At 33.9% G+C, this 17,553-nt stretch overlaps 3 protein-coding genes and 1 pseudogene across 3 annotated transcripts; all 4 read right to left on the reverse strand.

The window, feature by feature from the left end:
• Nucleotides 1-741: 741 nt before the first annotated feature.
• On the reverse strand, nucleotides 742-7,613 carry LOC133300303 (disease resistance protein Roq1-like). The gene is made up of 9 exons (XM_061499824.1): nucleotides 7,063-7,613; nucleotides 5,858-6,959; nucleotides 5,345-5,626; nucleotides 4,772-5,236; nucleotides 4,453-4,686; nucleotides 3,824-4,346; nucleotides 2,854-3,003; nucleotides 1,987-2,154; nucleotides 742-1,191 (listed from the first exon to the last, which is right to left on the reverse strand). The coding sequence occupies exons 1-9, from the start codon at nucleotides 7,545-7,547 to the stop codon at nucleotides 1,181-1,183; spliced, it is 3,420 nt and encodes a 1,139-aa protein (XP_061355808.1). The 5' UTR covers nucleotides 7,548-7,613; the 3' UTR covers nucleotides 742-1,180.
• A 1,299-nt stretch (nucleotides 7,614-8,912) lies between these two features.
• Nucleotides 8,913-10,396, reverse strand: LOC133300309 (probable cyclic nucleotide-gated ion channel 20, chloroplastic; annotated as a pseudogene).
• A 158-nt stretch (nucleotides 10,397-10,554) lies between these two features.
• Nucleotides 10,555-11,085, reverse strand: LOC133300310 (toll/interleukin-1 receptor-like protein). Its single transcript, XM_061499829.1, has one exon. It carries the CDS (start codon nucleotides 11,083-11,085, stop codon nucleotides 10,555-10,557), a length of 531 nt encoding a protein of 176 aa, XP_061355813.1.
• A 3,590-nt stretch (nucleotides 11,086-14,675) lies between these two features.
• Nucleotides 14,676-17,191, reverse strand: LOC133300311 (protein FAR1-RELATED SEQUENCE 5-like). Its single transcript, XM_061499831.1, has 6 exons — nucleotides 17,153-17,191; nucleotides 15,866-17,051; nucleotides 15,688-15,763; nucleotides 14,970-15,078; nucleotides 14,779-14,865; nucleotides 14,676-14,705 (listed from the first exon to the last, which is right to left on the reverse strand). Exons 1-6 carry the CDS (start codon nucleotides 17,189-17,191, stop codon nucleotides 14,676-14,678), a joined length of 1,527 nt encoding a protein of 508 aa, XP_061355815.1.
• Nucleotides 17,192-17,553: the final 362 nt, after the last annotated feature.

Raw genomic sequence — 17,553 nt, forward strand, 5'->3', positions numbered from 1 at the left:
TGGCACGGGAAACAACTTTTCAACAATGAGTTGTTTTTTCCAAAATATATATAGGATTAATTTTTATTTTATTTGTATGTATAAAAATGTATTTGGCCGATGTGAAGCCATACTAAGAGAACAGAAAAATAAATTGGGTCTAATGCATGTGTTAAAGATAAAATTAAATGCTATAACAAAAGAAACATTAAATCCAATTATATATTCTCATAATCATGGTTTTCTTTTCACACTTCTTTTATATATTCTCATACAATAAACAACAACTGAGTTTTTTTTTTTTTTCCTGAATAATCAAAACTACACATGCACCTGGCATAATATTTTACAATATAAAGTCAATCCTTAGTTAAGTTGATGAAATATTTTGAGAATAAAATTGTTGTCGATCATATATTGGGTCCAACCTCATTCATTCATGATCATGAGTAACGGCATGGAATTTCACCGAATTTTAGGGAATTATTTGATTTTGACGTAATTTTATAAGCCTATTCTCTATCCAAACATAATCATTAACTCAGCGGCGGGTTAAGCTGAAACAATTTATTATAAGTTCATCTACTTTGTGGTGAGACATATTTTTCTTATATATTAATTACTTATTTTAGTTGAAGATAATCATTGTCATATTTAAAATAGCTTGATTCACTTTAGAATCACATTTCCATATTTAAGTGAATTCCAACAACATTTCTTAATAATAATAAATAGCAGTAGTAGTAATAAAAAAGTGCATAAAAAATAATAGTTTAAGCTTAATGTAGTTTACATCAAAAAGGAGAAAAGCACTAAAACAGACAGCACAACATTATCAGATCATCACACCAGAAAAACAGTTACAAAAATTCCCAAAGTTACCCAAAACTGCTTATTTTTCGCCATAAAAGTAAATTCTGGACCTGACAAATATGTAAACCCTTCCTTCACTTTAAAATTCCCTACTCGATTCTTTGCACATTGTAACCCTGGTCACCATCTCTCTGCAACCAGAAGTTAGTGGTATATTTGAATAGGGAGAAAGATAGGAATCTAAACATGAAGAAAAATAATAGTGAAATAGATTTTAGCACTTCCTCAGCAGTAAAAGTGAGAGCCACCTTGATCCCTCCACAATATTCTTGGTCCTTCCAAACATTGAAAGCAGTCTCGAGAAGGCTACCCTCTTCAAACACTGCACCTAAAGGAATACTGCAGATAGAAATGAATGCATATTTAGTGTGCCAAAAGTGTAAATGCTGATGAAAAAATATAAGGCCTTTTCTTCTTGTTCATTTCTATCACAACAAGACGACCTTGCCTAGGCTAAGAATGGATCAATTATTAAATCTTGGAAAAGGACAAAGGAGGGCACAGGTCTAAGAAGAGAACCATCAACATTAACATTTCAATAGCTTCACAGTTACCCAAGTTTACTCTCAAGTCTCAACCGTTAAAAAGCTTCAAAATTCAAATCATAACACCTTATGCTAGAAAATGCTCCATTTCAATCATGAAGAAAATAATTGAACTAGGCAAGTAAAAAATGTTAAAAGTTTTCAATTTTCTGTTCCAATATCCAGACCTGCATGCTGTCTCCTCTCCATATATTCTAAATCAGGCAGCTATAAATGTTCTTTACAAGAAGAAAGAGGAATGATTAGAAAAGTTTACCAAACTGAAAACCGCTGAGGCCACCAAGAACTATTTAGTTGCCAGTCACCAAAAAATGAAGCATATATATCTTGTTCTCAAGTTTAAATCAAAATTTTCAAATATTATTTCCTTATATTTCCATACTAATTCATAATCTTATAGAATTCAATTTCTCTTACATTACTTAAACAATTAATTGAAATTATTTATACTTTCTTGTTGAAAAAATTAATATTGCACCACATGATCATTCTAGCCATGGTACTCGTCGAGAAGGAAAATATATAGGGCAACTACATTTGGAAATTGTGAAAGCATACCGAGAAAGAAATGCCACAAATGTATATTTACCATGGAAATTGGGAGCGCTACTTCTCAGTTTTGATACCATTGAATTTGAATGCGAATTCACATAATTGTTCGATGCTGGAGGTGGAAGCAATGAAAGCCACTCTGTGACCTGTCCCAATTGCGGTTCCAATAAAGGCAACAAAGCCAAATTATTTTGAGATGATTCTCCTGAAGCATGACAATCTAGAGTATGAGGATGCAAGCAGCAGAATGGCGTAGTTACAGCAATTCATTAGTGATGGTCAACTTCTTATGATACTAGAATCACCATGCAAGAACCAAAGAACAGAGAAGATAGAGAAATGAAGAATCTGAATATTTCATAAACTGAAAATTAATGAATACGAGCAAGGTAAAGTGTTTTTATACTACTGATTCTAAAACTATCATCTAACTAACTGAAACTGAACGTAACTAACTAGGCAACTAAATAAAAACAGTTAAGTTACAATGGGCTTGGCTTTATTGAGCCCAATATCATTAGTGTCCAGTAACACAACTTACAAATAAAAACTTTGTTCAGATGGAGAGATATTAAATTTATAAGTCTGACTAATCATCCTTGTATGCTGAATATAATGTAAGTTTGAAATATTCATTTAGTAATTTGCTATTATTTTACCAGGAGTCAATATACTACAGTTGTCTTCATATGGAAATGAAGTTAGGTAATATAGGGTGAGGTACTGTCAAGAGACTGAAAACTTTTGTGGAATTGACATTGTAATTGACCTTGCTTGTTTGTTCGAATAGTAATTTTGGCAAAATAAATAAATAAATAAACAAATATGAATCTGAATCTTAATATGCATCTCATGGTTAGAAAATCCAATCTCTTCATAAGTAAATACCCCCCAAATTGTTTACCTTCTTCCCTGGCAGCACCAGTAGCAAAGTTTGACACTGCTGAATTCAAAGCCACTTTTGAAGGTGCAGGACAACAAGGTTCCCAGGCTTCATTGTCCAAGTCCACATTTAACACACCTATTTTCCTCTTTCTTGACACAATTTCACAGCCTGTTGAGATGATAAAGTTGAGTAACTTTTTCTTAATTAATAAGCCAAAATAACTTATAAACAAACACGTTGAATCGAAATTTACAAATATTATTTTGTTATATTTCCATACTAATACATAATCTTATAGATTTCAATTTCTCTTACATTACTTAATTAATTGAAATTATTTAGACTTTCTTCTAGAAAAGATTAATAATGAACCAAATGAGCATTATTCTAGCCCTGGTACCCGTAATATATAGGGCAAGTAAATTCGAAAATAGTGAAAGCATACTGAGAAAGAAATGCCACAAATGAATTTAACTTGGAAATTGAGAGTGCTACTTCTCAGCATCGGTGCCATTGAATTTGAATGCCAATTAACATTATATTTTGATGCTGGAGGTGGCAGCAACTAGGTTATCAATATCGCGATTTTACTCTTTATTTTTTTATGCATTTTGCTGTATCTTTATTTTCCATTTTACTCTCCACCATTCTCTCTTCTTACTTCTTTTTATTTTTATTTTTTCTAAATCCTTCTTTTATATTTTGAGAGAATTTTCAATTATCATTTTTTTCTTTTATAAATTATTTTTAAATCAGGGAAAAATGTTTGTCCTCTTAAAAAATGGTTATTTTAGTTAAAACAAATATTTCTTATTTAAAAATTAAATTAAAAAAAAAAAAACTCTCACTTTTCCCCCATGATTTTTTATTGTGTATCTCTTTCTCTCACTTAAAATGACATAATTTTATCTCCTTTAAAAATATAAATACTAATAAAAATGCATAAATGTTATTTTTAATAATTAAAATTAAAAATATAAGATCTTACCGTGTTCTTCCCAGGATCTCAATCTTAAAGACCTCGCTGCCCTTTTCAAAATCATTTGCCGTGTCTGAGAATCTGCCAAGCCTTGCTGATCGGTGAATTCAATGTCCTCCATGCTCCTTCCTTGTTTGAATACATGGATTCCACTTTCTCTGAGAAACCCTCCGTCTCTATTGCATGATAGAGTACACTTCACATAATTCCAGATATTTTCTTCTAGAAATAGAACATCATGACGTAAGAATGTTTCCGGTTTTATATCATAAAGAACTGTATAATCCCCTTCTTCGCAATAAAAATTGAAATCCTCTTTTATAACTTTTGGAATGCCGTTGACTTCAATATCAAGACTATAATAAGTGGGATATTGTCCATTGAAAAGAAAAGCAAAAGATACAGATATAGAAGGGATCATGTTACGAAACCGGAAAGAAATTGACTCTTCAACGAGACGATGCTCAAACCACTCTGGAATGCTTGATCCTGGCAAGAAAAACACTTTGTCTCCACCCTCCTCGTGCAATTCCTGTTAGTCATAATTTATTGATACATTGATTTAGCAACACCTGTATAGTTTCAGTCTATATGAGATATATGAAATATCAAATTAAATACGTAAGAAAAACAAGAACCTGATTCAGTAACATGCTTGTACACTCGGAAGTCAAGGATGTGCATTCTCTTGCATTTAAAATTCTTATGTTGGGTGAAATCCCTCTGATTTCTTGAAGATTCTCGCAATTATGTAAGACAAGTTTCGTCAAACATTCGGGAAATAGTGTGAGGTCTAAATCTTTCAAGGATGTGCACTTCCATACAACGAATTCTTTTAAGTTGGGTGGAATCCCTTCAATTTCCCGAAAATTCTTGCAAAAATATAAACTAATTTCTGTCAAAAAGAGACATTTCTTGATGCATTCAGGAAGAATTGTGAAATCACTAAGGCAATACCTCACAGTTCATAACAATCAATAGATTAAGTTCTGGCATCATCGAAATGCTCCTTGGTAACCGAACAAATCCTCCACAAAGATTCAGCACTAGTTCTTGAAGCCGAGTGAGGTTTTCAATTGAAAATGGCAGTTCTTTTATGAGAGTGTTAGTGATATCAAGCTGTGTTATTTTTTCCATCTTTCCTAATATTTCTGGAAAATTCTCAAGACTAGGACAAAATGAAAGATTAAGTTCTTCAAGTGAGGGCAACTCGATGGGTGGAAAACTGCTAAACTTCTTGCAACCACTAGCGTTCAAGATTTTGAGTTTATTCAGGAATCCAACCGATTCGTGAATTTTGATTAAATTGTCACAATGTCCAAATGATAATTTTTCTAAATTTGGGACACCAGACACATCAGGTATTTTTGTTATACATTGACAACCATCAAACTTCAAAACTTTCATACTATCAAACTTCCTCTGCAACAAGAAAAAAAAAAAAGAAAAAAAAATACAGGAAACAAATGAATTATCTCATAATGAATATATCGATATAGAAGAACAGGGGAAAGAACTTATTATACTTACCTTCTTTGACATGAGTGAATCAATTGACAGTAAGGGACTTTGGGGTAACTCCAGTATCGCAAGATTCTTTTGATTAAAATCGGATGGTAAAGATGTTGAAGGATATCCCCACCATTCCAGTACTCTCAAACTATTTGGAAGATGTTTGGGACCTTCAAAAAAACCAGCATTTCTTATAATAAGTGTTTTGAGTTTTTTCATATCCTTGAAGCCGTTTCCATCCCATTCTACTACTTTAAATTCAGGGAAGTCCAGAATCATGATTTGAATTACACCACTTTCCTTTTAAAACAAAAGCACATGTCAACCACAATACACGTACATATGTTTTTCAATGCAAATATGCATATTAAAAGAAGATTACATATCATAAAAGGAAAATAATAGAAAGTGAAATAACATTGACAAAACAAAGGCATAAATATACTGTCATCTAGGCGTCCAACACATAATAATGATAAAGAGATAAATAAAGGTTAAATTTTAAAATCAAACCATGCATATCAGTCTTACCGTATTTTCTTCAAGAACTTGAAGTATATCTTCGTGGAACCATAACCTACTACGCTTGCTAGGCTCATTTGGTGCTTCCAGTCGGACAATCTCTTTACCCATGTCCTCTATCAGGTCATGCAATGTTACATGATCATACGCATCAATCTTTATGAGAGATTTTGCAATCAACACTCCAATACCATCATCCGGAAGGAAACCATGATGAGCATGAAGTATTTTTTTGACATATGCCAAAGCATATCCATTGAAGAAACAAGCAATATCAAGAAATATTTTTTTCTGATTTTCCTTCAAAGAATCAAAACTTACTTTAAGTATGTTCTGGATCTCGTCATTAGGAATTATTTCATACTGATCTAACGTAGATTCCCATTCTTCTTTCCTTCTTACAAATAAGTCGGAACCTATTACCTCCAAAGCCAATGGAAGTCCAGAAGCATAAGTTACTGCACGGTTTAAAATGTGCCCATACTGTGGATCAACTTTTTCAGTTTTAAAAGCATAACAACAGAGCAATTCAAGAGCTTCTTTATTATTCAACAAATCAACCTCATATGTTCTTTTAACCTCATGACTTGTTAGCAAATCCTTGTCCCGAGTTGTAATGATGATTCTGCTACCAGAACCAAACCAATCAGGCTTTCCACAAGTAGCTTGCAATTGCTTTAGCTTGTCAACATCATCAAGAACTAAAAGAATCTTCCTCCGCTTGAGCCTATGCTCTATTGTTGCCATTCCTTCATTGACACCTGCAAACTTAATATCCTTCCCGACTGTTTTCAAAAGAAGGGTCTCTTGGAGATGAAGTAACCCATGTGTGTTTGAAATTTCTCTCACATTTTGAAGAAAACATAAACCCTCAAAATATTCAGCAACAGAGTTAAAAACTGATAGAGCAAGTGTCGTCTTTCCTACTCCCCCAAATCCATGGATCCCTATCATGTGGACTTCATCAGATCCAAAATTGAGAAGAGAGATTACATCTTGCACTTTAGACTCCAATCCAACTGTATAATCCGCAACATGTAAAGGAGCCCGATTAATCTTGTTGGAGACCACTTTAACAATCTTCTCAATAAGCTCATGTTCGTTCCTATTCCTGCCCAATTATTGAATGAAGTCGTACTAAATGAATCATATATGTGTTGAACAGATGAAAATTAAAGAAACATTAAAAAAAACAAAGGAAGATAAAACAGTACCCTTGTTGTTTGAAAGTAAAGCCACACAAGCCAGCCGTTTGACGCAGAGCCTCCCTCCATTTTTGCAACCTGTCATCCTTAAACCACTTTTCAAGAGTAGCGAGTGCTTCTTCATAGCTACCTGTCTGATATCGCACATCAGAAGGGTCAACGTCATAGAAAACTGGCAAAACCGACCGACCCTTTTGCTTGATGCAGTGAAGAATGTGGACAAGTTCATCTAAGGAAAATGAAGAAGAAGCATAGTTGGTAGAGAGCACAATGATGGCAATCCTGGATTCCTCAATAGCCTTGACAAGTGATGGTGTGATTTCCTCTCCTTTTTGAAGCTCTTCATTATCAATAAAGGTGTGGATTCCCCTGTCATCAAGAGCTTTGTAGAGATTGGCAGTGAAACCGTGACGAGTATCTACGCCTCTGAAGTTTAAAAACACATCATAGCTAAAGGAGGAAGAGGACAACAATGATTCTTGCCTTGCCATCATTGATTGCTCACGATTCACGATTCTGAAACTAGAGAGAGTTTGGAAAACCCAGTTTGGTAAAGTAAATTGAACACAGAAACAAATGCTGGTCTTTTTTTTTTTTTTTTTTTGATAACAACAAATGCCGGTCTTTTGTAGACATAACAAAAGTCACAAAACATATGACTTGACTTGACTTGACTTCTTTGCCCCTTCCACGAAGTTTCTTTTTTCATATTTTGTAGATGGGCTTTTTTTAGCCAAAAATTACTTAAAAAACAAAAACACTTATACTAAAATCTCCGTTTAAACAGTTTTAAGTAATTTTTATAAAAAATACTTTTAAAATAAATAAGATATAAAAGGAATTTTTTTAACAAGCCAATCCAAATTGGAAATAACCAATGTTTGATTAGTTGGATGTGACGTAGTGAAATTAACCAATGCTTGGATTAGTTGAATGTGACATAATCATGGTTTTTTATATACGTCATTTTGTTTGTTTGTTTATTTTATGGGATAGATTAATCATGTTTAGATTATAATAGTTTGCATAAAAGCCATTGTTTTGTCTACCGAAAAAGAAAAGAAAAGAAAAAGCCATTGTGTTACTGTTAGGGCATCTGGATATGTGTCTAGTTCTAATATCCACCTTTTCTTAATTTGTGACTCACTCCCAAGTCTAACTTTGTCCCGAACTCAACTTTTTTTTTTTTAGACCACAACTTGACCGTTGTTTGCAATTCAAACAAGTAGTGTGGATGATATTTTGGACAGAGGTAGAGGGCTATTAAAACATGTCTTTCATTTTTATAAGAATTTTGAAAGAGGGAATAATATAGACTAGAGATGGGCACGATCCGGTTAAGTTTTATATTACAAATAAAAGAAAAAAGTGATTTGGTCTAACTTCTTCTTCCACACAAAAAAGAAATTCCAAGCATCATTTGGAGAACCGAATCGGTTTTGAAAAAATAATTCGATTCTTGAACCAGTTTGAAGAAAATGATTCAATTATTGACCCAAATAAAAAATATGATTCTTTTCGTACGGTTCATAATTCAATTCGAATCATTTATACTCAATAAAAGGGGTAGACAAATTTATTTTGGCAATAACCCAATCACAGTTAAAGAATTCTTTATGAGGTCTTTCGGTTAGGCAAGCAAATGAGGCCCAACAATAGAAGTAGGACAAAATTTCAACTTCTTGGGATAAAATTAACTTATAATCATTTAATAACAGGTCGTTAACATTCCTTAGTAATAAATAATTAGGGATGTCATATCCTTTCCTTAGTAGACAGACTAAATTAGGGGAGGTTGAATTAATTTACCCTTCATTATTTAATTAAAAATGACACTTTTGCATGTGGTAACAAGCTAGTTAATCTGCTATATTTTGTTGAACTTCATAAAAACTGTGTACCAAATTAAGATATAACTGTACAAACCATGACCCCAATGATTAATCTGATAGTGAGACTCAAGAATTAACACAACTTAGACGTTTCTTCCGATATCTATTAGAGAATAATATAAACCATTAAAATGACCCTCACCCAACACCTTAAGGTTTTGGGTTGAAGTGGTTCTTTACAGTATCTCCATGCAACTTGAATCTGGATTGCTGCAAGGGATCTCCAATAAGGTGATTCATACCTAACAACATAACACAATTATCAAAACCATTGTGTCAATCATGGATTTGAAAACATAAATTGAGCTTTCTACCGGTGAAAAATCACAGACTTGTAACTTGTTACTGGTTACATTATGACATATAAATATGTGCATCTATTATTACTGGTTTTTTTATTCTCATTTTGGTAAGTCATAAAATGGTCAAGATTATTAGGCTGAAGCATAAATCAAGATACATGACAAGGGAAATGACCTTAAGGCTCCTTGAACACGAGGACTCCTCAAGAATCTTGTTAATAGGATTGTGACTTCTTCAAGTTCTGCAGCACAGAGTGAAAATGCCTCCACATTTGTTAAGCACCTTACGTTCCTATTGCTAACCAACTTCTGTCCTGGGAGCCTTATTTTTCTACCATCTGCAAAGTGAGATCAAATTGATGAACCATGCTGTTTCTTATTTTGTAGAGGCCAAGTTGCTGATTATTGCAACTCTATAAGATCTCTATTATTTAACATCATCCATCTTTGTCATTGCATCAAGTATTGTTGTTATACCTGTGCTTATAGAAGAATATTCAAGATACCATGTCAGAAGTTCTTCACCACAAACATCTCCTTCGGCTAAGGGAACTCTAATTCCATCTTCTCCAACACTCTCCAATTTACCACGCACAATGAATACCATCTTCTGTACTAGACAACCCTGGCACAAAATTCACTTCCTTTGATGTATGTCTTTTGTTTGAGTCTCTCACAAATAGCATCTAAGATAGGCTGATCCATCAGGGCGAAAATTCGAACCTGTAGATAATTTAGATCCTCAGATTATTGACACAAATTGCTACAAAGTATAATACAAATTTCAATACTGTTTGACACAATTTGGCTTTTGATATATCGTGGTTTTAGTTTCATGATGAAGATGCATAAAGCTTTGCTTTCACAATGATTTTCACATTTAAACTTCTATTTAATTCTAGCAGGTTACAAGTAGAGACACCTAAGTAAAACAGAATTTTAAATGAATCAAGGTGGCTGAGATTGTGAAGTTCACCTAACATCTAAACCACATAATATGATCCACTTAAAGAGTAAGAATGATAAATTGGTGTTATTATAACTAGTCATTTATGCCATAGATATTATAGTGCATACTTTCTTAACAAATTTGAAAAGATGACGTCTTATGTCGCTCTGCAGATCTTCAGGCAAATTCTCCATAAGCATTTCTTCATTAACTCCCCTTGTTGCAGCCCAAGTATACCATTCAGCCTGTCTTACTCTCCTGCATGACAGACAAATGATCCATTACTTCATTTGACATAATTCCAAAAATACAGAACTTGTTTTACATGCAGTACTGTTTTGTTTTACTCTCCTGCATGTCAAAAATACCCAGTTGTTTCGAAATGATCGCCAGACAAGTTAGCTACCTGCTGCAGTGCCGTCTTCCATTTCTGCAACCTCTTCATGTTATCCTCGAACGTCTCTTTGTTAGCCCTGAACTTCACTTCCTGATTATCCAATGCTTCTCTATAACTACCCCTCTGATGTCGCACATCAGAAGGATCCACCTTGTAAAAAATTGGCAGAACCAGCCGACCATTTTGCTTGATGCCGTGAAGGATATGGACAAGTTCGTCCAAGCAAAATGAAGAAGAAGCATAGTTTGTAGAGAGCACAATGATGGCAATCCTGGATTCCTCAATAGCCTTGACAAGTGATGGTGTGATTTCCTCTCCTCTTTCAAGCTCTTCATCATCAATGAAGGTGTGGATTCCCCTGCTACAAAGAGCTTTGTAGAGATTGCCAGTGAAACCGTGACGAGCATCTACGCCTCTGAAGCTTAGAAACACATCGTATTCCCATCCATAGCTAAAGGAGGAAGAGGAAAACAATGATTCTTGCCTTGCCATGATTGATTGCTACCGATTCTGAAACTAGAGAGTGTTTGGAAACACAGTTTGGTAAAGTAAATTGAATACACAAACAAAAGTTGGTCTTTTGAAGACAAAACTCACAAAGCAGCACGCGCGGACTTGACTTATTTGACGTCCTCGAAGTTTGTTTTTTATTTTTATTTTTTTAATGTTAAGAATATAAAATATTACAAACTTGTACTAAACTATAGACACATATTTATCTCCTAGCATCGATACAATATGTGGTGGCCCAACCACTATTTAAAAAATAACTATTACACATAAATCGATGAATCACTGGCACGGGAAACAACTTTTCAACAATGAGTTGTTTTTCCCAAAATATATATAGGATTCATTTTTATTTTATTTGTATATATAAAAATGGGGAATAGATATATTGACAAAATAAATAGTTTACAAATGTTTACAAACAATTAATAACCGTTAGATTAATTGTTTCGTCGACGGTTCTGATTTAATTTCTCCATTCCACAAATAGCTTCCATTTCACGTCTAACGTCTACCACACTTTCCTTTCCCGCTCTCTTACCCTCTCCGCTCAAGCCTCCAGTAGATTGTCGTCTGCGTCCACGTCACTCCATCCCGACCATCTGCCATCGCCGTCTCAGCCCTCTGTTTGTGACCCACCATCGTTGCGCCAGCCCTTGTGCTCTTTTACTGCCGGAGGCCGACCTTGCTGTCGGCGTTTCCCACCTGCGCGTGGAATGATATATTGAGTCGACCTTGTTGCCGCCATTACAGGACCTGTGAGTTAGGCAATTTGATTGGAGTTTTCATCTGTTAACGTGGGTGATTCGCCATTTTTTTTCTCCTTTGACTTTTTTTCTTTTTTTGGGGTTTATTCTTTTTAAGTTTCGATTGTTGAAGCTGTTTCAAATTTAATAGGAATTTTTTGAAATGCGTTGAAGTTATTATATTTATCTTTCATTTTTTTGTGTAAATTTTTAAATGGGTTGTGGTATTGGGGCTGAATCTGGAAAATTATTTGGAATTTGCCCTTGAGTTTAGATTTTACATAGCCGATTGTCATTTTGGTAATGATAATCTGGTATCAGCTTTACAATTCACTATACTTTGACTATTATCATTGACTCTCTTAACCATAGTCCTTGACACTTGACAGGAAGACATCAAGTTGATGTGCTCTCTTCGCAACAATGTATATCGATTTTCCATTTCATGGGCGAGGATTTTACCTAGTAAGTATTTCACAGTTGACATAATTAGTTCCCATAAGGTTTTAAATTGCAGTTGGTTGTGGTATTGGGGCTGAATCTGGAAAATGAATTGGAATTTGCCCTTGAGTTGACTGTTAGGGATGCAAATGATAAGAGATTGTAGAACACCGAATTCTGTGAACTGATGCAAGTTGACAAATGAGAAATCTCAACTTGCTTAAATCTATAATGACCAATGATATTTAATGCTAGCCTTTTCTGTTTGATTATATGACAAGAGGTTGGGATAACTGGTCCAAGGTTCTAGTTTTGACAAGTTTAGAGTAATTTTCTCTTTACGTGGACTTTAAAAAATAGAAAATATATGTTGCTCTGTGATATCTTATGGGTTCAGTATTAGGTTTTGAATCCTAATGTGGACTTCACGGATTGGTGTGTGTATATTTGGATTTGGCTGCTACAAGAATTTCAATAATTTAGTCTAATTTCAAATGCTTAGACCTTATAGTCTTGAGATTTCATTTAATTTTGTTTGTAAGAATTCTGTGAATTGAATTCATTGACTCCTCCACATTTTATATCTCTTACCCATAATCCCATGAAGTATTTCTTATACATGTTTTCCCTCTTTTTACTGGTCTTTTAGATTTAAAGCTGAAGAATGGACTTCTTTACTAGAGACATAAATGAACTCTATGCTTAAATATCCATTCAAAGAAAGTGCAGGCTGAGCTTCCAAAATCCCAATTCAATCATTGTTATAAGGGCAGCAACTATTAGTATATCATCATTTGGATCATCTTTGGATTTGGCCGATTCAGTTTTGATTCATTTTTTGAAAGTGGAACAACCAGAAAAGATAGCCCAAATCATCAAAAAAAGAACATTCTTCACAGGTATATATTACATTAAGTATATTATTCTGGCCACGACCAAATCATTTTTCGTTACAAGATTTTCTGCTAAAGGTTTTAAAATTATAAATAATATGTTTGGGCCTACTAGATTTTTCATCATTTTATTTATTATAAGGAAAGAGAAATTAACAAATCTTTGTGTAGTTGGAGAGAATCACTAAGATATTTATTTTTAAACATTGTAAAACAGAACAACTTTCAATCATGATGTGGATTACTTTTTCAATCTCCCTGATGTGTATTTAATTTAATTGATATTCAGGATAGTTAATCAAAGCATGAGGCAAAAGGCAATGAGTGGCTGCAAAGAATGACCCAATTGCAAAGTCATAACGCGCAGTTAGCAAAATCCTTCCACTTGTTGCAAAGGTTATTCAACCTCATCCAGGCATGAAATGCAAGTGTCCACCAGCAATATGGAGACAACATACTAAGAAGTTTTCACCATCATGTTTTGCTGCTATCTATGCAGCTGTTCCATTCATAGCAATGTTAAGGAAGACTGTCTTAATGCCTAAAACAGCTATGGCATTTTTTTTTTTTTTGATAAACAGCTATGGCATTTTACTATTGCAGCAGTAGTGTCAGATTCTTCACAATGACTTTGGTTATCTGGGATTTTGTTATTTGTAATCACAATGATTTTAGCTATCAATTTATTGATTTGTTGGATTTAGGAATTCTTTTCCTTTGGGAAGATTTTGATATCTATCAAATTCTGAAATATTATTATTAAAATTTTATTTAATTAACTTACATGACCAAAAAAACTAATTTATTACAAAAGATTTAAAATTAGTACATATTTTTAAAATAAATTTAAGAAAGCTTAAAAAGCTAATTAATTAAAATAATTATCAATACTAGTTTCATACAATTGCAGACTAACTCACGACTAGTTTCATGAAATGTCTCGTAATTTTATGTAACAGACATGAGTACTGAATAAAGTCATTAAGTTTTGCATTTATGAGAGTGAAATAGGTTCCTTTTCTTCAGGTTTTTGTCATAAATTAGAAAGAAGGTAATGAAAGTAAGCTTGATTCTGCAGCAGTAGACACATCATCCACCTTCCTTAATGATAATTCAATATCTACTATAACTTTTTAGTTTCAATTATATTCAAGCTGATTTCTCAAACAATTTACAAGACTTCACCATCAATTGAAAATCAAGCAGTTGTGTTGAACCTAGCTTATCTCTTTGGGACATAGAATTCCAAAACCATGTCAAAGTTGTCATTGCAAGCTTAAAATATAACCCACAATATAAACAGTTGTGTTGAACCTAAACACACTGCATATACAACAAGTTAGAAACTAGCTACTACAGTGCCAATGGCCCGAAGGCAGTTTAGGACATTAGCTTAACACATCACTTGTGGCTTGATAATATGTTGTTGTAGAAAATTAACGCAAGCTCCAAAAGCCCTCTCACCCTTTAGGACATTAGCTTAACACATCACTTATGGCTTGCCAATTGGTGAACATGTTACCTGAACAATGAAGATAATAACATAATAGAGTTAAAGTTGCTAACAAAATTGAGTTGATGTTAAGATTACTTACTTCTTTCTCCCAATTGGTGCGTAATATGACTACAAGAAAACACACCACTTTTACTATAAGTGCTAATACAATTGCCAAAACTAACCCCTGTAATATGAAGAATCAAGACAATTTCAAAAGCATTAGCCCTAGTTGAACACATTTACAATTAGGCAGAACAGGAACTTGATAACACAATGGTTAAATCTTACCCGCCCATTCATATGGAGGATAAAAGCAAACACAACTGCTAAAGGAACTCCCACAAGATAATAAGATCCTAGATTGACAAATGCACCAAGCTTCTGCCAACCACATCGTCTAGATGACGCGTATTCACAATCAAAGAATTAGCTAAGGTAAGTTTACATATGAAGATAAACATAAGGTTCCTCAATAAATGAAATAATGTATTATCTAAGTTATTAATTTTTTGATACTAATAAAATATAAGCAGTACATTTCAGCATGAAAGACTGACCTTTTTGTAGCACTAACTCCAAATGGTATTATCCAAAACATACCAATTGTATTAAGGCTGGTGAGGAGAAAAGTATAGATGATCATTGACAACAACTCAGGAAAATGACATATCAAACGTCCATGTTTCTAAGCTGTAACATGGCAACACAGTAAAACAGTAATTAGAAATTCTGAACATTGGTCATTCAGATGACTAGTCACTAAGAAAAGATATAAGATTTTACAAGGCATTCTATCTGATGGTGTTGCAATAAAATCATGAAGTTGACAACTTGAAATGCAAAACTTAGCAACACAAGGTAGTGGGTATCCAAAAACTGGCACCATCTTTTGATGTAAATCCATCATCCTCTGCCACAGGAAATGATTCTTTTCTCAGCATAGTTGGACTTCTTGATAGCAAAACAGTGAACTTATTTTTGTTTTACTCTATTAAGCTACACTTACATGCAAAGCTTAGCAACACAAAAAGAGACCATATCCATGTCAAAATCAGACTCAAAAATAATGGTTGTCAGATGTACTTGATATTACAAAACACCAGTTCAATGTTGTTTGCTCAACATTGAATGTATTGCATCTATATATTCTTTGCATGTGCGTTTATTATGTCCCCGCTTCTTACAATTGCCACAAATATTAGTATGCTTTGATGCTTCTTCAATCCCGCTACGAATCCTGTGTCCCTGTGAAGTACTTTGTGAGTCCCTTTTCCGCCCTTTCGTTTGTGAAATATTTGGATCCTTCAAGTACATCATAGAAGGCTCTTCATGATGAAAACCCAACAACTGTAAATTAGAATCCCCAAGACCACTACTCTCTTCGCACGCTAGAACTTTTTCTGCTGCTTTATAGAGAGAATCAATACCATCACAAATTAATTTAAAAGCTTCATCTGACTTATATGCAAGGTCATCAAGTTTGGAATATCTAGAGCGTAGATGAAAGCTGCGAAGAAGTCTATCTCCATTTGCGGTACATCTGTCCTTCTCTCCGCTTGGTATCACATTTCCTTCCTTGCTCCAACGCTGCAGAATGAAGTGTTCAGGAATCTGTTCAACATTTTCAATAAAAAAAATAGCAAGCATGTGCCGACATAAGATTCCCATGAACCCATAATAATGGCAAGAACACCTAGCTTCTCTGTTTTCCAATTTCATCTCAACTGTTGCATAATCTTCTACATCTTTCCTATTAAAAACTCGGTACATAACCCACTCACAATCATCCCCAAGTTTCTCCTTAGAAAATCGTAAACTAAGAGAAAGTTGATCGCAAAACTTTAAAAAAATTGCACGGGTATACACTTTAGCAGCATGCTCCTCCAATGGCATATTAAATGTCAAAATCCTTTCTTTGTGCCTAGATTCAAAGTCTTCTTTTTTAAATGACTCGTAGCGAGCATCTATTGCTTGATTATATTTCTCCACAAATTCCTTTAAAGTTGTGCCAGATGTAACAAAACCATCAAAAAATGAATTTATACTTTCGCTACGTTGAGTAGTGTTCATACCAGCAAAGAAAGTGGAATGGTTAAAGATTGGTACCCAAGAGGATCTAATTGTATAAAGTACATTCAACCACTCATTTTCAATAAGACCATACTGAATAAGAAATCTTTGCCATCTATCTTCAAACTCTTGAGTGCTCTTGGAGCTCCAAATACAGTCATTCAAATGCCTTTTAAATGATGCGTGGTCATGGTAGAGATGAGATAACTTTTCTGGAAACTTTTTCATGATATGCCACAAACAAAATCTGTGTTTCGTATTTGGAAAAACTTTGGAGACTGCATTGCTAATCGCCAAGTCCTGTAAATTTAATAACATGAGTAAGTATGCAATCACTAATAAGTAGTCATATTTGAGATAATATACAAAACATAATAACCAATGCAATAAATTGATCATACTTGATCAGTAATTATGGCAACTGGATGTTTTCCATTCATTGCTCGAAGTCCCCAAAAAGCTCATAGGCGTGCCTGGATCTTGCATCAATCCAAAAAAAGCTAACCATACGATCATCATCGTCACACATAATAGAATAAAAAAAACTAGGATTCAGTGATTGTTGTTTAATACAATAAAGTAGCACAACTTGTGCATCCCCGATATCGTATACCCTTCTCCTCACATTTTTCATATGATTATAACAATCTCGACTGTCAAACCCTAAATCATGGCTTTTGAAGATGGTGGCCACCTTTCCAGTAGGCAAACCCGCGTTATTGAATTCTTCTATCAAACATTTTGCAGCATCGGGCATTTTTCTATGTGATCTCAAATATGAAACACTTTTTGGAGTAACCAT

The sequence above is a fragment of the Gastrolobium bilobum genome, unplaced genomic scaffold (genome assembly GCF_033153095.1).
Source record: "Gastrolobium bilobum isolate Gb01-03AN ecotype WA unplaced genomic scaffold, APGP_CSIRO_Gbil_v1 utg27331, whole genome shotgun sequence".
Classification (NCBI taxonomy): Eukaryota; Viridiplantae; Streptophyta; class Magnoliopsida; order Fabales; family Fabaceae; genus Gastrolobium; species Gastrolobium bilobum.